This window comes from Bombyx mandarina, chromosome 08, assembly GCF_030267445.1.
Source record: "Bombyx mandarina strain Sakado chromosome 08, ASM3026744v2".
NCBI lineage: Eukaryota > Metazoa > Arthropoda > Insecta > Lepidoptera > Bombycidae > Bombyx > Bombyx mandarina.
Window position 1 is genome coordinate 3,059,017 of NC_143215.1, and position 21,765 is coordinate 3,080,781.

General features: G+C 36.7%; 1 protein-coding gene across 3 annotated transcripts in view; it reads left to right on the forward strand.

Annotated features, from left to right (window-relative positions):
- Positions 1-21,633, forward strand: part of Pkc53E (Protein C kinase 53E) — a 222,201-nt gene extending 200,568 nt beyond the window's left edge. The window contains exons 2-13 of one of the 3 annotated variants that reach the window (XM_089729422.1): positions 2,552-2,583; positions 3,874-3,956; positions 7,212-7,323; positions 8,883-9,011; positions 10,251-10,447; positions 11,348-11,668; positions 13,212-13,385; positions 14,065-14,156; positions 14,479-14,845; positions 15,765-15,929; positions 16,804-16,965; positions 17,979-21,633. In XM_089729422.1, the coding sequence (XP_089585548.1) occupies positions 2,552-2,583; positions 3,874-3,956; positions 7,212-7,323; positions 8,883-9,011; positions 10,251-10,447; positions 11,348-11,668; positions 13,212-13,385; positions 14,065-14,156; positions 14,479-14,845; positions 15,765-15,929; positions 16,804-16,956 (1,825 nt within the window). In that variant the 3' untranslated portion in view covers positions 16,957-16,965; positions 17,979-21,633. Of the gene's footprint in view, positions 1-2,551; positions 2,584-3,873; positions 3,957-7,211; positions 7,324-7,544; positions 7,657-8,882; positions 9,012-10,250; positions 10,448-11,347; positions 11,669-13,211; positions 13,386-14,064; positions 14,157-14,478; positions 14,846-15,764; positions 15,930-16,803; positions 16,966-17,978 lie in introns of all 3 variants that reach the window. The other 2 variants (XM_089729424.1, XM_089729425.1) reach the window with 2 other exon arrangements.
- The last annotated feature ends 132 nt before the right edge of the window (positions 21,634-21,765 follow it).

The following is a 21,765-nucleotide window of genomic DNA, read 5'->3' on the forward strand; positions in this document are numbered from 1 at the left end:
TTATAATTTTGCGGGTTTGATTTTTATTACACGATGTTATTCCTTCACCGTGGAAGTCAATCGTGAACATTTGTTGAGTACATATTTCATTAGAAAAATTGGTACCCGCCTGCGGGATTCGAACACCGGTGCATCGCTTCAACACGAATGCACCGGACGTCTTATCCTTTAGGCCACGACGACTTCGACGAAATTACCGATTAATTTGATATAAAATTGTCATTAGACAGTAAAGTCTTTCAGTAGGAAACCGTAGTAGCGATAAAACGTATTTATGACCCTGCACTATTAATTTTTGCAGTTAAGTGACTCGTTTTCAAAGAGTAGCCTTTTTTACGTCATACAATAAAAATATACATCTCATACTAGCTGACCCGGCAAACTTCATGGTGTCTCAATCGATAAAGAAAAGACCTAAACTTTTGTATAAAATAAACTTAAAACAAACAAAAGGAATCCGTCCGACGGGGGACACATCAAAGGCAAAACAACATTTTTATTTAATTCCGAAGATTTTCATATTTATCTACCTTTTAAACCTTCTCTGGACTTCCACAAATAATTCAAGACCAAAATTAGCCAAATCGGTCCAGCCGTTCTCGAGTTTTAGCGAGACTAACGAACAGCAATTCATTTTTATATATATAGATTATGGCTGTATTCACGTTGCCATGCTTACGGGCTTGAAGCAGCTAAAACTACACGATATAAATATAGTTAGTTGCCAAAGAAGGCATTTAAAAATGTTTTAAGGAAAGAATTACCACAGCCTATCTTTCTCAATTCGCGAAGCGCGCAGTGTGATCGAATCGGCGCAGTGGTAATTGTAGTTAATGCCTTCATATGGGCGATCATTCGATTCGGAAACGTTTCCGCTTCATGTGATGATGACAACGTAGAGCTACAAATATTGGACGCGTCGTACTTCTAAAATGGACCAAGCACTATTGTGGCAAATTAAGTGAAACTTATTAAATGAACCGAAAAATATATTTAATTAATGATAAAAAACTAACATCGTCACATCTTCAGTTTCGTATTTTGTCAATTCACTTTCATCATCGTCAGAAGAACCAGCAGATTCTCTTTTTGTTTTAATTCATGCATTGTCTTCCCGCAAAATATCATCTAGACGTATCAAGAGCACATATGCATAAAACGTACGCAAAAATACATCTTATATTCAATGTAATACAGCATTTCTGCCCCGAAGCAATCATGCATTTTGAAATATTGGACGACCATTATACAACAGAATTGAAATATGTATTTTGGGTGCCCATTCTCCCTTAAACAGAATCCTTTGGGACTACGACAATAACGGTAGGGCGATCTCCGTCAGTGCTCATTCGGAGCTGTCAGATTGCGCTGAATTAATTTTAAGTTATGAAATATAAACTTCAATCCGGCACAGATAATTTCCCAACTAAATATAACCTAATCATAATTAATCAAATTTAATTAAGTTTTAAATTTCTTATCTAATTTCATGATGTTGTCCAATAACTGCATTGTTGATTGCACCTCACTGAAGTATGAAACCTATTGCACCTGTAATTGAGGTGACATCTGCCATGTACTTATTGTCAATTTATCAATGTTTTGTATTGATGATCACTTCGTTAGTGTAACTAAATCAATAAGTAAATAAATAAACAAATTGCAGCCTAAATCTAAAGGAGAGATTGGGAGGCCTCGGTCTATGGCGGCCTTGTTCTCGTCTTCTTCGTACCTATATCCCACTAGATTGGGTCGGCGCAATATCTCATCTTTTTCCATTCAGGCCTATCATACATTATCTCTGTACTGATACCCTTCTCTCTCCTATTCTATTTCACGTAGTCCATGCAAGTATTTTTAAGCTGCCTTGAGATTATCTATCGGTTTATAAATGTTAAATAAATGACATGAATTAATTTCTCAGTTAATGGTATAGGTGGTATGGTTGACTTGGTGGTAGTGCCCCTGACTGCTGGCCTGAGGGTCGTGTACAAATTATTTTTTTTTTGCTAATAGCTTTCATCTAAATACTATTATATCTCAATATTAAACGAAAGAGTTTGGTTGTTAAAAGTCTTTTGTATAATACATAGTGTATTTTCTGTGGTCAATAATTTTATTGCCAGTTGCAATATTGTTAATGCAATGAACTGGATACGAAAGGCGAAGATACCGAAAAGAATGGAGTGCATATAAAAAGACCTACACTTGATAAGGGGTTGAGGAAGAAGATGAAGAATAAAATATGAAACATGTACCGAAGATAACTAAAAATACTTTTACGGCTTAATCTCGCTCTTTTATTTACTTTCTTAATATCATTTTGACATTTCGAAAATCTTTACAGTTTTCGCGGTCGAGGACACATTTAGTTGTTGTTATTCACCAATATTTGAATATTATCCTAACTTATAATAATTATTCGTACGACTCGCGAAATTAGAAGAAAAAAAAATATCTGCTGAACGATTACTTGTAGCTACAGGACCAATTAGGATAAGCAAGAAGAAGCCACGCATATACTAAAGTTAGTTTTTTTTTTCTGTTACAGGGGCTTTGGAAAACAAGGATTCCAGTGCCAAGGTGTGTACAGTTTTTGATGATTACCACGCGTAATTTCCTGGTGTTTAGCTGCCAGCCCGGGGACAAAGACAAACGAATGAATGCCTAATTCCGAGTCTCAGAGTTGAAGCATGAAATATAATCGATAATTAGCATTGAAATGCCATGATGTTACATTGGTACCGGAAGCTGTATTAATCATAACGTCAAAACCACTAGCCATCTTGAGACACGGCGTAAAGTCTCATTTCCACTGACCAACAGCTGTTCTTTTTTTTATTTTTTATTGCTTAGATGGATGGACGAGCTCACAGCCCACCTGGTGTTAAGTGGTTACTGGAGCCCATAGACATCTACAACGTAAATGCGCCACCCACCTCGAGATATAAGTTCTAAGGTCTCAGTATAGTTACAACGGCTACCCCACCCTTCGAACCGAAACGCATTACTGCTTCACGGCGGAAATAGGCGGGGTGGTGGTACCTACCCGTGCGGACTCACAAGAGGTCCTACCACCAGTGATTACGCAAATTATAATTTTGCGGGTTTGGTTTTTATTACACGATGTTATTCCTTCACCGTGGAAGTCAATCGTGAACATTTGTTGAGTACGTATTTCATTAGAAAAATTTGTACCCGCCTGCGGGATTCGAACACCGGTGCATCGCTTCAACACGAATGTACCGGACGTCTTATCCTTTAGGCCACGACGACTGTTCAAATCTAGAAAAATAAATGCATGGTTACTAAGGAACTAATCGGGAAAATTTCGAGCTCAATATACGTTTAAACACTAGTAAATGGCCAATGGATATCAGTAAAACTATTTTTATGTACATAAAGATATAATTTTATAACATGTAATTTATATTATAATATATTAATAAAGAAATTTTTGTAATTGTTCCTCTAAGGTTGAGACGTAAAGAAAAACCTTTATCATTTAAAACTCTTTAGTTTAAAAAAAATATATACGACGGAATAATTTTTAATGGTATGGAATAATTCAGAACGAATGAACAATAAAAACTTAACCGCGTTTTCTGGTAAATAATAAGAAAATAACATTTAAAGCCTTTAATCTCTTTTAAAATTAATATAAAAATTAAACAGTATTATTACTATACTATATATACAAAACTGAATTTTCTATTCACTCAGTGGTAGACAGATGAGTGATTCCGTGTCTAAGAAAAAATATTTTTTTAAACTAACAAGTTTTAAAGGTTTTTAATGATAAAGGTTTTTCTTTACATATGCTTAGGAAGACCTCAACTTAAAACTAGTAATATCTTATAATGTTGTTAACAGTGTGCAGTTTCGTGGTGCACAAGCGATGCCACGAGTATGTTACCTTCACGTGTCCCGGCGCCGACAAGGGGGCGGATTCCGACGTGAGTAACAAACACATAATACGTACTTAATTAAACCGACTGAGTTTCTCGCCGGGGGGTCATCTCGGTGGGTCGCGATTCCGATCCGGTGGTAGATCCAGCGAAGCACTGCTTTTGCTAGGGCTAGTGTTAGCAAACTCTGACGCCGAGCCCGGTAAACTCACCTACCAATCCGCAGGTGAAAAGCCCCTTAGCCTACCAAGGATTAGGTAACGAAAAATAGCATCTGTGAGACTGAAAGCGTGATGTATTTCGCATCACCGATCGAAAAGCATACAGTATATTTAACAAGTTGGACACCAGAGTTTTGGCCCAGTGAGCCGAAGTGGTACGAAAATACGAATTGACATTCTCGCAGGCTGCGACTGACGCATCTCTATTTCCGTAAGTTGTCAAAGTACATATTTTGGCAAAATATGTACTTTGACAACTTCTTTGTATACAACGTCTGGCAATGATGCATTAAATTTATTTTTTCTGTGCGTTTGTATATTCGGGTATCTGCTTATTAGTATCGTGCTATTAGAATAGACATTTCAATTTTATCAAAATGTAATGACATTGTTAATTTTTTGACGAAAATTTATTTTATTTTATACGATCAATAATTAGGACGCTACCTTTCGGCGATTATATTTAAAAATATATCGAAGTATTTAGTATTCAGCAGCCCTAAACTAGTATTACTATCACTAATGTCTAATGACTTAAAATCTTTAATACATATTTCTTCTGTGCGTGTGTTTGTCACTGAAATCCGCGTAAACGACTGAACTGATTGAATGATTTGAATGATTTTTTTTATGCATTCGGGTATCGCCCTGGGTTGTTTAGATTCCAAAATCAGCCCGGCAGATGGCGCTGCAGTCGGTATATAGGTTATTTATCTTTCCTAGAAATATTTTATATGGCAAAACGACGTTTGCGCCGGGTCAGCTAATAATATTAAAAAAAAAAAAACAATAGTGATTAGTCAAAAGGCAAGATAATCAACTCGTAATGCAAATAAGAAGTCGAAATAACGAACCCCCATGAAAGGAAAGCTCTGGGATCGCTTCGCAAACAAACCTAGCGCCAATTGGCATTCAGTTAGCGGGAGCAGAACTCAAACATCAATTACTAATTCAGACTACTGAACTCTTCAAATTGTTTAAACGGGCAAATAACTTGATGTTTTCTTATTTACATTCGGTTCATTTCGTGTTTACATTAACGTTTGAAAAGTAGATTGGCAACTCTTGGTAAACCTTCGAAATTATCTTTCGATATTAACGATGACTTATACCTTACCTTATTTAACTTAATTACCTTGACTTATGAAAAAATGGTCGACTATTTTTGAGGGATTTATAGTGACACATAGTTCCAGGAACCGGATAACAACGGACTCTGTTATAGCACTCATGCTAGAGGAAGGACGGGTTTACACGACATCTACAAATATGTTTCGAAGTCTTGTGGCCCACAAAACATTCATCCATATCATCATTGAACAAAAGAGCTCAGTCAGAAATTACTGAATAATTTTGTGAATATCTGAAACAATCGTCACGACTGACCGACCCTCAAGAGTGAGATCAAAAGTGAAAACATTCTGAACTTGTGGATACTCATAGCACGAAGCATATGAATATATTACCCCGATAATTGTGTGGTTTGATTGCCGGAAGGCTTTTGGCTGGTTAGACGGCAAAAGATGTGGGAGGTCCTGGATCGAGTCTATGTCCTCTCTTTTTTCATCAAGCTGAAAAAAGAACTATCCGGAGCATGTTAGATGTCAAACTTTGTAAAGTCACATCGTAAAGCTCAATTCGAGAAGGGAGTTTGGTTGTTTTAGCTTTTGCATCTTGTTCGATATTTCTACAGGGAACACAGCATGCGGAAATCTCTTGATAGATGGAAAGTAATGTTCTGTAGGTACCAACTGTCGAATCATCGTTACGCAGACGATACCACGCTGGTTGCTTCTTCGGAAGAAGATATGGCTCGAATTTTGAAGCGGCTAGAGATGACCAGCTAAGAGATAAGTCTTAGCGATTAACTGCAAAGAGACCTAAATAAAAACATTCGATCGTTTATCATCATGGATTTAATGGTTAATTAATTTGTCAATCTTGGATCAAATAGAGGAAGTTGCGAACCATAAATTTGACGTCGGATCAGAATGACGAAAACTTCCATTCAATTCTTTCAACGGAGCATTTGTAAAGAGTTTTCCGTGCGTCCAATGTGATCTACTTTCGATAGGCATCTAGGAGCTTAATTTTATTCCAGTGATCTTCCACACAACTGATTTTAAACCTTATTGAAACTACAATGGGACTTAACAATTACTTTTTTATTCAAAAAGACCAACTTCAGTGTTTAACGTATTATATTTGCTACAGAAAGTCAATTTCAAGTATTCGCCACCATAGTAAAATTAACTGAAGAAAATTATATCCAATTTCTTATACGCCCCAAATTGATGTAGATGTGTAAACAGTTCAGAGAGACGTAATAAGAACACGTCTTTAGTTATCCAGCTCAAGTTATTGGTATGGGTTGTCCTTCAATCGGTAAGGGAAGGGTAGGACCGTGGCGCCAACCCGTCACAACTCTCGAACACGCTTCCCCACAAGCGAAGCGAAATGTTAAGTAAATAGTACTCTACGGTTGCGATATGATACATTGGACTCCAAAAGGGAAATTCTGTGTTTACACGACAAGGCTTTGCGTTCAGGAGCTGAAGTTAATTATCTTTTGATCCGCACCGGCTTTGATCTTGACGAGCTTTCTGATTAAATTAAATATTTACTCTTCTATTACGTGTAATGAATACAAATTTTGGTGCGTTTACAATTGTTATTTTTTATATACAAAACGAAGGTAGGAAGGCATTAATTAAAAACGGAAACTTATTCGGATTATTTTCGATGCGACGGTCTATCTGATGTTGAGTGGTTGCTGAAGTCACATCGCAAGTGAACTCCGCTGCAAACCTTAAGATATAAAACTGAAGTCTCCAAAATACTTATAGAATAGTTTCTTCTCATCAAACCGGAATGCCTGTTAGCTTGGTGGAGTGGGCTTGCAACGAGATCCAATACTATAGCCCAAGATACTAACTAAGTGCTCAGGAATAAAGAAGCTAGGTAGGTAACAAATAATACTGCAGTGCCCATAGTATCTACAGTAGTGGATAATGTCGTCTTAAATAAGTAATTTCAATCTACAGTAGTGGATAATGTCGTCTTAAATAAGTAATTTCAACAGGACACACGCACGAGACACAACTTTCGCGTTTACACGTATTCTTCTCCAACGTTCTGCGATCACTGTGGTTCTCTGCTGTACGGGCTCATCCACCAGGGCCTGAAATGTCAAGGTACCAGCGGACGGAGGATCCGGCTGCCGATACCAAAACGCTTTTATCAAAGCTTCGCTCGCTTTTCTATCTACTATCTCGCTATTTTGTATGTTTTCAGATTTGGTGATAGTTTCTGCTAATGCTTTGTTATTTTTTTTTACTCTTTACTCTTCTTTTAAATGTAAGAATAATAACAATACGCCTCCTTTATCCTATTAATTGGATTCATTGTTGTAAAGGCCGCCTACGCCCCGCACAAATGGAGTGTCTGGACGTTCCTAGCTCCAACGTTCTGTGACCATTGTGGCACATTACTGCACGGTCTCGCCCATCAGGGATTTAAGTGCACAGGTATAAAAACAATGACGTACATAAATATTTACAAAAAGTTAATGAATGGTACAACAGAACAAAGGTATTATTAGTTCACAGATAAAATGAAATGTATGTTACACTGATTTCGTGGCCGCAACACTGTATGTATGATCCCATAGAAATGCATTACCGGTAAAAAATAATATGAATTACACGTGTATTTCGTTAACAAATTCGGATAATCACAAAACACGAATAAAGAAACGTAAAATTGATTCGATCTCAATCTCAAATTCCCTTTAGATGCATTATCAAAAGAATCTATTGCACGAAAAATTCAAAGATAAACGAACCTTCAATATTGTTCCAGTTTAATTCCGTTTAAATATTAGTCTTGGTAATAAGACCCTCGTAGTTGGCGTTTCGTCCGATAAATTCAATAAGCTCAATAGCTCTGCCTTTTACGTTACGAGTGAGTTTATTTGCATCTTCTACTTGTGTTTGTTGAATGAAGTTTGTTTGTTAGTTCGCCTAGAACATATTAGTGAAGCTTATTTTGTAGTTTCTACTTAGCTATTGTGTTTGGGGAAATTAAAGGGAACTTACCGTTGACGGGAGATTTTCTGGAGAGCGGCGAAATGCGCGTTCTTTAAGCGTGTTCAAAAAAATGTTTATGGGTCTTTGAAATGTATTTGAAAACGTTAAATTACCGTTGAATCTATGTTAAAAGGTTCGTTGCAATCAATATTCTTTAATACCCGTTTCTCATTTATTTCCCTTTAATTTTCCGCAAAGGAAATTTCCCGCTGTTTTTATCATCGTCTGCCTCCTTGAAAAGTGTTTATATAGCGTTAATACTCCGGCAATTTTGTATGAAGTTTCGCTTTCATGTAACACGATATATATTTTACGTAGTAAGTTCACTAATTTGATCATAGGAAGCGGTAATTTTATATTGCTTCTGAGATACCATGTGCGTTACTAAGCTTCGCAAACTCATTTTGTTCTCACTGTTTTTTTTTTAACTTCCTATCGCACTGTTTGTAACTAGTTTAATTCAGCATTAATAAAATTTGTATTATCTCTAATGTTAACAATTTGAAGCTTTATTTGGCAATAATAAATAAAGACGTAAGTATATGTACCGATAGTAATTTGTTTGAATTCGAAAATCAAATGAAATTTTAAATTTGTCTTCATATCCAAATGTTTGTTCCAATAGTTTGAACAAACATTTGATGGGAAGCTCTTTCCGTGCACAGCATGCGACATGAACGTTCACAAACGCTGCGAGGAGTCAGTGCCCAACCTCTGCGGATGCGACCACACGGAGCGACGCGGGAGAATCCAACTAATCGTCTCTTGCCAAGGATACAAGCTTACCGTTGAAGGTAAGCAAAGTTAATCAATCAGGTCGAGGTCAAATGAGGTCAAAAAAAATCAAATTCTTTACCAATGATTTACCAAAAACAGTAATAGGTAAGTGAGCAAACCTTTGCTGTTAATAATATGACCACCGGTTGTTGGCTGTGAATAAAACAATCCGAAGTCTTATTCAAACTATTTTAAATCACATAATCAATTCTTAAAATAATTAGAGCTAGCTTTACGGGTTAATCTTTATGAAAATGACAGACCTCGAGATAAGATCGTTGTGTGCGAAATACGGTCGGTTAGTGCGGTCAATCGTTCGTGTCCACGAAAACAATTGGAAATATATCTTCTTTCTATCTATCTTCTATCTATGTATATAAAAATGAATTGCTGTTCATTAGTCTCACTAAAACTCGAGAACGGCTGGACCGATTTGGCTAATTTTGGTCTTGCATTATTTGTGGAATTCCAGAGAAGGTTTAAAAGGTAGATAATTATGAAAATGTTTGAAATTAAATAACAACTTTCCGGACGGATTCCTTTTGTTTGTTTTAAGTTTATTTTATACAAAAGTTGAGGTCTTTTATTTATCGATTGAGGCACTACGAAGTCTGCCGGGTCAGCTAGTATTCAATAAAAAGGCGAGATTAAACCGTAAAACTAGCTTAATCATGCCTACGACTAGCGAAAACCGAAGAAAACACTATTAATAATGTTAAGACATAACTGTAATCCTTGATTGGTAGGCAGCGGCTTGGCTGTACCGTTATGATAGTTGATCAGATGCTTACCGGAGCCTTTTTTTTATTTATTGCCCTTGTAGTTAGACGAGCATACGGCCCACCTGATGGTGAGTGGTTACCGTCGCTCATGGACTTCAGCAATGCCAGGGGCAGAGCCAAGCCGCTGCCTACCGCTTAATACTCTCCATAAGCCTCGTTTGAAGAAGGACATGTCATAGCGCTCGGGAAACACCGTGGAGGGGAGCTCATTCCATAGCCGGATGGTGCGTGGCAAAAAAGATCTCTGGAAGCGCACTGTGGATGACCGCAGTGGCTCCAGGTAAAAGCCTATAGATAACAACAAATTCTAAGTCTAAGTTGTGCAGTACAACGGCTGCCCTACTTTTCAGACCGAAATGTCTCACTGCTTCACGGCAGAAATAGGCAGGGCGATTGTACTTACCCATAAAGACTCGCAAGACTTCCTATCACCAGTAAAAATCACCTAATCAAATGAGCACGTTTTGAATTCAGTCAAGCAGGGCCGCAACTTGATCCCCATGGACCCGAACGGGCTGTCGGACCCTTACGTCAAGATGAAGCTGATCCCTGACTCTGATAACGTCAAGAAAAAAACCAAGACCATCCGCAGCACCTTGAACCCCGTCTGGAATGAGGTCCTCTCGTTCGACCTCAAAGCTGAGGATAAAGACCGGCGGCTTCTTATTGAGGTAATGTTGGGTTTATTTATTACTGTCTTGAGTCTTATTATTGATAAGTTTTAAAGTACTGAAATTCGGCAATGAAAAATCTTTCAAGGTGGCGATCTCAAAGGGCTTTGTCGCGATTCAAATAAAAGCACCATTACGTTTTTTATTCTAATTATGATATTATATTTCAGTAATGTATATTGTAGTAGCTACTTGAAGCATTCGTGATTTAAAGGATGCTTACTTTGGAGGACTAAAGGACCAAATTATACTTAAAAGATTATCAATGTCGAAACATCACAATTGGACTTAAAATCTAAATTTTGATCACAAATATTTTTTTTTTTTTTTTTTGTTATATAAATTACTTTGTTATTCAAGTGTTACAGTTAATTATTATACAAGCCTACCATCCACAGATCGTAGACTATAATGAAGATATCATTTTGTCTCCTGCAATTATCTTATGATTTACATGAAATATTTAACACGATACGCCTTTACATGACGGTAAAGCCTCGTAAATTGGATACGTAAATTATTCCTAGATTATAATTAACATACAACAAGGCCTTTTAATGGATTGTGTTCGACGCATATCAGATAAAACATTAAACCAAAGTACCGTATCACATAAAATATATGTCTTGTCTTTGATGTCCCTAAAAAGAAGTCGTACTAAGAAGAAGACTGATATCTTTATCCTGTAAGGATGTCTCTTTTTCTTTGCTACACTGGCAGTTATTATCGTCATGCTTATAGTGATGAGTTTCCCAAACCGGCACCACTCAACTCAACCGACTGCGCGTCTGATGCTTACGTGTAGAGTGTATTAAACTGTGGTAATCTTGGCTGCTTTACCCTATCCTATGCTAACTGTATAGTCCTAAGGCTGATAATTAAAATACCCCTTTTCTCTAGGTTTGGGACTGGGATAGAACTTCCCGCAATGATTTCATGGGCTCGCTATCCTTCGGAATATCCGAAGTGATGAAAGCACCGGCCGAGGGATGGTTCAAACTCCTGACTCAAGAAGAAGGAGAGTTCTATAACGTGCCGGTGCCGGAAGAGGGCGCCGACTTGGTTCAGCTCAAGAACCAGATGAGGGCTACAACGGTGGGGGCTCGCCGACCCCCGCCCCCGCCAGACCGCGAGGTGCCTCACAACGTGGCCGCCGCTGATGTTATCCGAGCTACCGACTTCAATTTCATCATGGTGCTCGGGAAAGGTTCCTTTGGGAAGGTACTGTAGAAAATTCGTATACCTCCGTGATCGCCAAACTGCGGCCCGCGGACGACATTTCTGCGGCACGCGGCAGAGCAAACAATTTTATCTATATCTATATCTATACTTAATATTATAAAGAGGAAAGATTTGTTTGTTTGTTTGTTTCGAATAGGCTCCGAAACTACTGGACCGATTTGAAAAATTCTTTTTCCATTAGAAGCCGACATTGTCCCTGATGAACATAGGCTACTTTTTTTATTTATTTTTTGGTTTCATGTGTGTTTTAATGTTTCCGAAGCGAAGCGAGGGCGGGTCGATAGTTAGAAATAAAAAATACTCATATAATATATTTACCATATTTTTCATATTTTCACGCCATTTCTTAATTAATAGACTACCCACGTTGCATCTATACTAATATATAAATATACAGTAGTTTTTACTGATGTTCCGTTATAACTACTGAACCATGCATCCGATTGACTTGAAATCTGGGATCCATGTAGAAAATACATGTACTTAATGGATAGGCTAATATATATGAGTGTAGGACTCCCTAATAATGACAATAAATAATAATGTTAATTTTAAATGCCAAGCGAAGCGGGCGAGTACGGCTAGTAAATAATAAAGATAATTGATTTATCTATGGGACAAGCGCCTTCTAACACCTGATATTAAATATGTCAATTGACTGGTGGTCAACTAAACAGTCCAAAAATGTGTGACCCGCAGTGATATCTTACATTGTCCTATGTGGCCTTTGACCAGAAAAGTCTGACGACCACTGGTATACCTAATCGCAAAGAATGTGCAATGAGCTACGAATGAGTTACGTCACAGCCCCTTCGCAACTAGGAGGAGAAATATAATAATTATATAGTTTCATATTTAATTAGAACTACTTTTACGGTTTTATCGAAAGTATTTGAAACTAATGAAACGAACTGAAACAATTTTTATTTTAAAACAAAATTGTAAATTCAAGATTTTCTTTCTTTCTTTCTTTCTTCTTTTCTAAACTCAAGATTAGAACCGTAAAGATTATTTGTAAATGTGTGTCGCGAATACCGAAAAAACAAACTTATAGGTTTCATATTTTTATTTTAAATGTATATCAAAAAAATTTCAGTCAATCCTCAATGCTTTTTTTAAATTAGTGTAAGATTAGCGACCCGGACTCGCTTCGCTTCGGAAACATTAAATTTTATTATTGAATAGTTGAGTCCCGCGATGTTACCTGCGGATATTGTTGTATCGCGGGTGACGCCGCGGGGTGAATCTAGTCTAAAAAAAAGTAGCCAAGTTACTCCTTATATCATCAGTTACCTGTCAGTGAACGTCCAGTCAAAATCGGTCCAGCCGTTCCAGAGATTAGCCGGAACAAACAGAGAGACAGACAAAAATTGTAAAAAATGTTATTTTGGTGTATGTACCGTATATATATTCATATGCATGTAGTAAAAAGCAGTTATTTCAATACTACAAACATACACTCCAATTTTATTTATATGTATAGATTAGTGTAAGACTATAAGATCTTCGTGAACGACTTCAGGTAATGTTGGCCGAACGTCGCGGCACAGACGAACTGTACGCCATCAAGATCCTGAAGAAGGACATCATCATTCAGGACGATGACGTTGAGTGCACCATGGTCGAGAAGCGAGTGCTGGCTCTGAGCAACAAACCACCGTTTTTAGTGCAATTACATTCCTGCTTCCAGACTATGGTGAGATTTTTTTTTTCTTTAATGAACTCAACCTTTTTTAAGCCTCTATATATTTTGTTGCGATAATTTTTTTATGGGATTTTATGATCTGGTAACTAAGACCTTTATGTCATGCCCTATTTTAATTTATATTCTTATTTTTATGAAAAATTATAATATGAAGTGAAATGAGACATTAATCAACTGGGATGAAATTAAATGAAATGAAGCATAACTGTTTTGCGGTCAAAATAGGCAGGATAGTGATTCCTATCCGAGCTCACATTACTATTTAAAGTAAAGAATTTCGATTTTAAATATAACATAAAATCTAATCTACAAAAATAGGCTCCTCTATATTCACACTTATAATCGAAAGTTTAATTGAAGGCTTAATTACGATTGGGCTTAAAAACGTTGGGAAGATGAAATAAAGAGTGTAGCCGGCCCGCATTGGAGTCGAATGGCCAAAAATCGAGAATATTGGCAATCTTTAGAGGAGGCCTTTGTCGAGAGACAAGCTGTTTTTAAAATCACACCGAACGCCGAACGGAATAATTGATAATGATTATAAGTTGCACTTAAATTTAATTTATTATTAAGTAATGTATTAAGTTAGTAATTAGTAAGTAAAACAGCAATAAAGGCTTATTATTATTAATTACGATTGGGAATTTACGTAAAATATTATTTCTGTTAGGATCGTCTGTACTTTGTGATGGAATACGTGAACGGAGGTGATCTGATGTTCCAAATACAACAGTGCGGGAAATTCAAGGAACCCGTAGCCGTGTAAGTCCTCTTTGCAATTGTAGCCTTCAAGATACCTTTTCAAAATCATTCATTGTAAAAATACCAACTTTTTTATATTTTCCAATAGAAAGAACATAATATTGTTGTAAAATCCCTAGTCCCTCGCGAATGAACTCACTTCTCTGCAGATTAGAATTTTAAACACAAAATAAATACGCGGAGAGGGAAAATAAAATTGGCTAACTTTTTGTTCCCCCGCAAAAATTTCTTTTAATTTTTTTTATTTTTCCTCATTATGGGCTCCCAGAATTTTCGGAACTCAGATAAAAAAGGTTTTTCGATTATTTTTTTATTTTATTAGGTTTTATTCAGCGGAAATAGCGATCGGCCTGTTTTTCCTTCACTCGCGCGGTATCGTGTATCGCGACCTGAAACTAGACAACGTTCTCCTCGACCAAGACGGCCATATCAAGATCGCCGATTTCGGCATGTGCAAGGAAGGGATCACGGGCGACAAAACCACGAAGACCTTTTGCGGAACACCCGACTATATAGCTCCGGAGATCATCTTATACCAGCCCTATGGTAAATCCGTGGACTGGTGGGCTTATGGTGTGCTGCTGTACGAAATGCTGGTGGGTCAGCCGCCGTTCGACGGAGAAGATGAGGAGGAATTATTCGCCGCTATCACCGATAACAGTGTGTCTTATCCGAAGACTTTAAGCAAGGTTAGTATGGGAAAATCGTTCACAATCCGACGTTACATTTTTGTCCTGTAAGTAATTTTCGTCTTACATAATTTCTACCACAATTAAAATCATAAAATAAATATTTTTTAGATAAACTAAGCCAACGAGGTGATCGAAAACGTAATCCTTCATCATAAGTTAGCACGTTTTTCATCCCTAGCTCCACCAAAGTTAGGTTCGATAGTCGATTATTTAAACTGTTCTTGCAATCGACTTGATATTCGACTAGACTCGATATTCCGATTGCATCATATCAACAAACCCAAACTCTTTTTTTTTATTGCTTAGATGGGTGGACGAGCTCACAGCCCACCTGATGTTAAGTGGTTACTGGAGCCCATAGACATCTACAACGTAAATGCGCCACCCACCTTGAGATATAAGGTCTAAGGTCTCAAGTATAGTTACAACGGCTGCCCCACCCTTCCAACCGAAACGCATAACTGCTTCACGGCAGAAATAGGCGGAGTGATGGTAGTGTTACCTACCCGCGCGGACTCACAAGAGGTGAGTACCACCAGTAAGAGTGCTGGGCGTTTCTGGAATATACAACAGCTACAAATAAATGAAATCCATAGGTTTTTCTACATGGACTATACTAAGGAATATGTAGGAAATCGTATGAGTAGCTAGTGTAATTTTTTATAAAACTTAATCTGAACTTAAATTTTAATCATAAAATAGGTATCTTTTCTTTATTTTTAATTTGTGTACTACCTAAGACTTTTTTATTTATTTTTTTATTTTGAGTTCCCAATATCTCTAACTATGAGGAATTTTGGGATTATCCATTTTGGGACACCCTGTATATGCAAGCTTACTTTGAAAATGTTGTAAGCGAGATTCGGGCATCTGTCAAATACTAATTGTGTTCTGTGATGGCTACGGTCACTTGCAGGAGGCGAAGGACGCGTGCAAGTCGTTCCTGAGCAAGAACCCTCAGAAGCGGCTGGGGTGCGGCGCGCGGGGGGAGGAGGACGTCCGCACGCACGCCTTCTTCCGCCGCATCGACTGGGCCAGGGTCGAGGCGAGGGACGTGCAGCCGCCCTTCAAGCCTAAGATCGTTAGTCCCTTTTTTTATTGCTTAGAGGGGTGGACGAGCTCACAGCCCACCTGATGTTAAGTGGTTACTGAAGCCCATAGACATCTGCAACGTAAATGCGCCACCGACCTTGAGATATAAGTTCTTAGCTCTCAGTATAGTTACAACGACTGCCCCACCCTTCAAACCGAAACGCATTACTGCTTCACGGCAGAAATAGACAAGGCGGTGGTACCTACCCGTCCGGATTCACAATAGGTCCTACCACCAGTAATTACTATTAATATATATATATATATATATCTTGCTAGGGTCAGTGTTGGCAACACTCCAGCTTGAGCCCCGTGAGCTCACCTACATGTTAGGGCAAGCTGAAATAGCCTATCAAGGCTATCAGCATAGGTAGGAAAGAAACAAAAAAATAGTCTCTATTGGCATTTTAGTCTGTTCATTAACTAGGAGACGGTCAAAGAGCACGTACGAGATGGACCGACGACCTGGTAAGAACCCCTGGGTCACGTTGGATGCAGGTGGCAACAGACCGGCTGCACTGGAGATCACTTGGAGAGGCCTATGTTCAGCAGTGGACAGGCTGAAATGATGATGATGATGAGTTCAAAGACCATTGCAACGGAATAACCAATCAATTTTCGATTTGCATTTTCAACCGAAAGAACGCTACCTCGAACCAAAGTGATTAAGTTAAGAATTTAATAACCAAAATGGTAGTACAAGCAACTCGGATAGTCTACCACACGTGACACGAATATCCAGTTTATTTGTAATTTTTTGGTAAAAAAAATTGCTCTATCTGTTCACATTTGGTTAGCTAAGAGCCTAGACGAGCCTGGTTCGAGCAGAGACGATGCAAGTTTAAATGAAACTATTATTCCAGAAACACCGTAAGGACGTCTCGAACTTCGACAAGCAGTTCACTCAGGAGAAGACCGAGCTGACTCCAACGGACAAACTGTTCATGATGAACCTGGACCAGACAGAATTCATGGGCTTCTCGTTCCTCAACCCTGAGTTCGTGCAGCACGTCTGAATTGAACAGGTATGTTTGGACGAAAGAAGTCGCGCAACACACACACCCACACACAAACACCAACACACTCACGCATGCTCACACACACACACACACACACACACGCACACACACACGCGCACACACACGCACGAATGAATGACTTCCACGACGAGGGAATGATAAACATATCGTATGATAATAATAATTAGCGTAGCGGTAATTAAAATTTACGTGATAATAAGACATCTTTTGAAGTCGTCGTGGCCTAACAAGATAGGAAGATAAGACGTCCGGTGCATTCGTGTTGAGCGATGCACCGGTGTTCGAATCTCAGGCGGGTCCCAATTTTTCTAATAAAATACGTACTCGACAAATGTTCACGAGTGATTTCCACGGTAAAGGAATAACATCGTGTAATAAAATGAAACCCGCAAAATTATAATTTGCATAATTACTGGTGGTAGGACCTCTTGTGAGTCCGCGCGGGTAGGTACCACCACCCTGCCTATTTCTGCCGTGAAGCAATAATGCGTTTCGGTTTGAAGGGTGGGGCAGCCGTTGTAACTATACTTGAGACCTTAGAACTTATATCTCAAGGTGGGTGGCGCATTTACGCTGTGGATGTCTATGGGCTCCAGTAACCACTTAACACCAGGTGGGCTGTTAGCTCGTCCACCCATCTAAGCAATAAAAATAAAAAAAACATCTTGTGAGTCCACACGGGTAGGATCTTTCATTTCTAATGTGAACCAGTTAGTTTTTCCGATTTGAATGTTGAGATAGTCTTTATACTATACAAATAAGACTTCTAGCTCATTTCTCAAGCTACCTGATGTCTATGATGATGATATCTCACATGGATGATGTCTATGGATTTTCAACATCAGGCGGGCCGTTTAGTTGTACCAATACGAATAACTGTTTAATTTAGCAAATGAAAATTATTAAATTAGTAGTCTATGCACCTTTCACTATCAATGTCAAATCCCGCCTGTCAACGTCATTCCGGAGAATGTTAACTAAATACTTTTTGATTTCAGCCAGAAGTTGACTTCTACTTATCATTGAAGCGGTATCAGAACGAAACTGAAGCCGCGAGGTCAAGCTATCTCTTCACTTGTCGACTGTCTCTGTCACTCATACGACGCGTGTCGTTCTGTCTCGTTCATTCTCGACTATCGTTAAGTTTGGTACACGATCTGCCACTCAGTTGTATCTTGTGAATTCTTGTTGTCTAAGGAAAGGCACACGTAAATTTTCAATTTAAAAAATTGTTATTCTAATAAATTTGAAAAATCGTCATCCCCGCCATTACTTCTCTTGTTTCGTAATCGATTTACAGAATCGATTTTCAAATCGACTTTTCACTAGTGACCATCCAGTGCGACATGACTATTTAAAATGCTTGTTAGTATGTATGACTAAGATTAATCTCAACGAATTTTTAAAAGCAATAAAATATTGGGACTATTATCGCTGTTGTTAAATTTAGAGCTCTCTATATCATGTGTGATGTATTGTTATTTTATACTGAATCTCGATTAAGTATTGACAATCTCTACGATTCGTTATAAATTAGGGGCCATTCGTAGCTATAATCGTTTTACGTTCAATAAACAATGTTTTCGTTATCTGTATTTCAAAGTATATTTTAAAAAAAAAAACAGTAATATATCAATTTATTTTTAAATCTAGATGTTACATAATGTTATTGACATAAATGTTTTAACGTTTTATTCGCATCGAATTTAAGTTCAATGTTTCACATATCAATGTTTTTATTGTATGAAGTTTCTGTCGTGTCGTGTGGATGGAGATTATATAGGAGCACATGTTCATATAACTCACCGATTGTTTTATTCTCGTCACAACATTTATGTAGTTAGTCGATTTTTTTGTTGTTGGTTGATGTTGGGCCAATGCGTCCCAATTCGGCCAAGTTGGAGGACGCCCGAAAAAGGCTGTCATATTAAGTTTTCATTGTCTATGGTCTTGCATTAATTTGTTTTAGGAACATTTTTTCACATCATGGTGATTCCGTTTTCGTGTGCGTGTATGATGCATGAGTTATTTTTTTTGCTTTTGTGAATGAATTACTCGGTTTGAATGTTTGTTTAAATGCGATATTGTAACGGCTTAAGGTTTCTTGTCGTTATGTAAAAAAAAAAAAACTGTCGTTGATATTCTGTATTCTCATTTACTGTGATTAGTTTGGTTCTTAAGCCGTTACAAAATGGCGCACAGCTAACAGCTGTCTACTAAATAGCCTTACTAACTTAATAATAATGCTAATAAAATAAATTAATAAAACAAAATTGTAAACTCTTGTTAGTATTTAAATGTGAATTAAAAAAAAAATGGAAAAGCATTTGATTCTAAATTGAATTAATAAAATGACATTTTAGATGTTTATAATTTTAAATGTAATTTAACTACGTGTAATTCTAATCTACATTGAGATTTATTATTGAAAAATAATAACGAAATTAATATTGAAACAAATTAAACTATCCTCAATTAATTGTCACTATTTTATTTCTTATTGTTTTAATCATCAGCATCGGGGAGTCGGATCTTAAATGAAACTTTTCACCTTGAAAATGATCTTTAAGAATTATTGAAAACGGTTAAACAAAAAAAAAAAACCAATCCCAGTGCAATAATTAAAACATCCAAGAACGTTATTTTCAATAAAAAATCTCAACTTAAAATCGTGTCGTGTGTAAAACATTTTTTGCCGATTTTATCTAAAGGCGTCACGACTTCTAATATAAGAATTCTACTAGCGTATTTTTTTTCAATAGGCTTAAGAGTATTTATAATATAATAAAGCTGGCTCATTTTCAATTTTAATCAGTAATTTTTTAATAATATAAAGACTACATTTAAATACCTTCAGATTTATAAATTTGTAGTTTTTTTTTTTATAATTTCTCTATAGGCTGTAAGAAGTTAGGGCCTAGACATTTCGCGATTGTCAAACGACAAATTGACACACGTCAAAAATAATATCGGATTACTAAGGAATGTTGCTAGAACGAAAACAAAAAAAAAAAAAGAAAATGAGCCGGCAATTTAATTAATTACAGCTGGACTGGGAGTCAATCTTAGCGAGCATTAAGCACGTCCTATCCCCACACGAGTTCCTAATGACCGAAATGTATCAACTCGGTAACACAGAATCTCAGTTTCGGAATGCGTTTAAAACTCGTGTTTCTAGTGCGTAGATAAAACCTTCTTGTATCAATTAAATCTTTTATTAATTAGTTGAGACCTTAGAACTCATGTCTCAAGGTGGATGGCGGCATTTACGTTGTAGATGTGGGTTCCGGTAACCACATAACACCAGGTGGGCCGTGAGCTTGTCCACCCATTTAAGCAATAAAAAAATATCGAAATAGCTTGAACGCTAACTTGAGAATTTCTCATAGATTCTTCGAGAAAGATGTCATTCTGAAACTGTGAGTATTAGGTTAATATACCCCCATGTCCTAACTTACCAAAATATATGCGTATATACAGTAGGAAAGAGTACCGGGTAAACAACTTCATTGAAAATTTAATAATTCATTTACACTGAACCAGTATAATTAAAAATAATCTATTATTCATTTCAAAAGTCTATTATTTAAAAAAAAACAAAATTATCAAAGCAGTTATATGTATTCTCCCGACCTTAAAATTAACTCCACTGTGATTACAATTTTATCAAAATTATTTCGCATTTAACCCATAAGATTTATTAACGTAGAATCTCGAGACAAAGAATCTATAACTTTGTTTCATTTTTAATTAATTAACTCGAAATTACTGAAGAAATAAAAAAAACTGAAGAAAAAACTACAACAAAAAACATTTTACGAAGCGTCAACACCAAATATACTTAAAATAAATACCAATATCTTTATTAATACATAGTCATGTACTTACTATTTAATTTAATTTCTAAAACAGTTTCGCTAGCTTACGCCAACTTATATACTTAGGGCACTTTACATACTCATCGACGTACTCACGTGTCAGATGAATAGTTCGTTTGACGTTAAATATAATGCTATAGTAGCTCCTTCCATTTTTCGCTAGATTTACATTTTATGATATCATAGTTAATATTTAATCATTATTATTGTAAGATCTCACTTTTCTAAGTAAGGTGTTCGCGTTCTAGGCATATATTTGCCTTATAATTCGTATTTAAAACTTTTTATGAAATTAGCATGATTAATCACTTCTTAATGATAATTGCCTTGATGTATTGACTTTGAATTAGATAGAATCAGAGCTCATTTTCAATATGGCCGACTATTTTTATTATTCAAAACTTTAAACTCCTGTATCTGTGACTATTTAAATGCTTTAATTTATTTATTTTCATATGATCAACAGTACCTACCATAACTTATGTTTAGTGAGATTTTGTTATTTTTAATTTCAATTAGAAAGCCGTAAATAATGTAGCGCTAGATTGCTTTAATTTTAATCTGCTTCGTGTTTCCGTATCACAAATGCAATATTTTTTTTAGACAATGTGCGAAAGACTATGGTTGTGTCAAAAAAGGTTACAGAAAAAAGAAAAAGTTTGCATTAAAAATAGTTTCGAAGAAGACGTGAATGACACAATGAAATAGAGGCCGTGGGAATCATCGTTACGTATTCTGAAATAATATTATTATAAAATTTATGTACCTACTGATTGTTTAAAAAAGTCAAAAAAATTGTTATGTTCCAAAAATTAAAGATTGTAAAATTTAGTTAGTCTATAAAGCGACATTAAACCATAACTGTATTTCTAAACACAATTATGAGATAGTACCGTTTATATGTGTA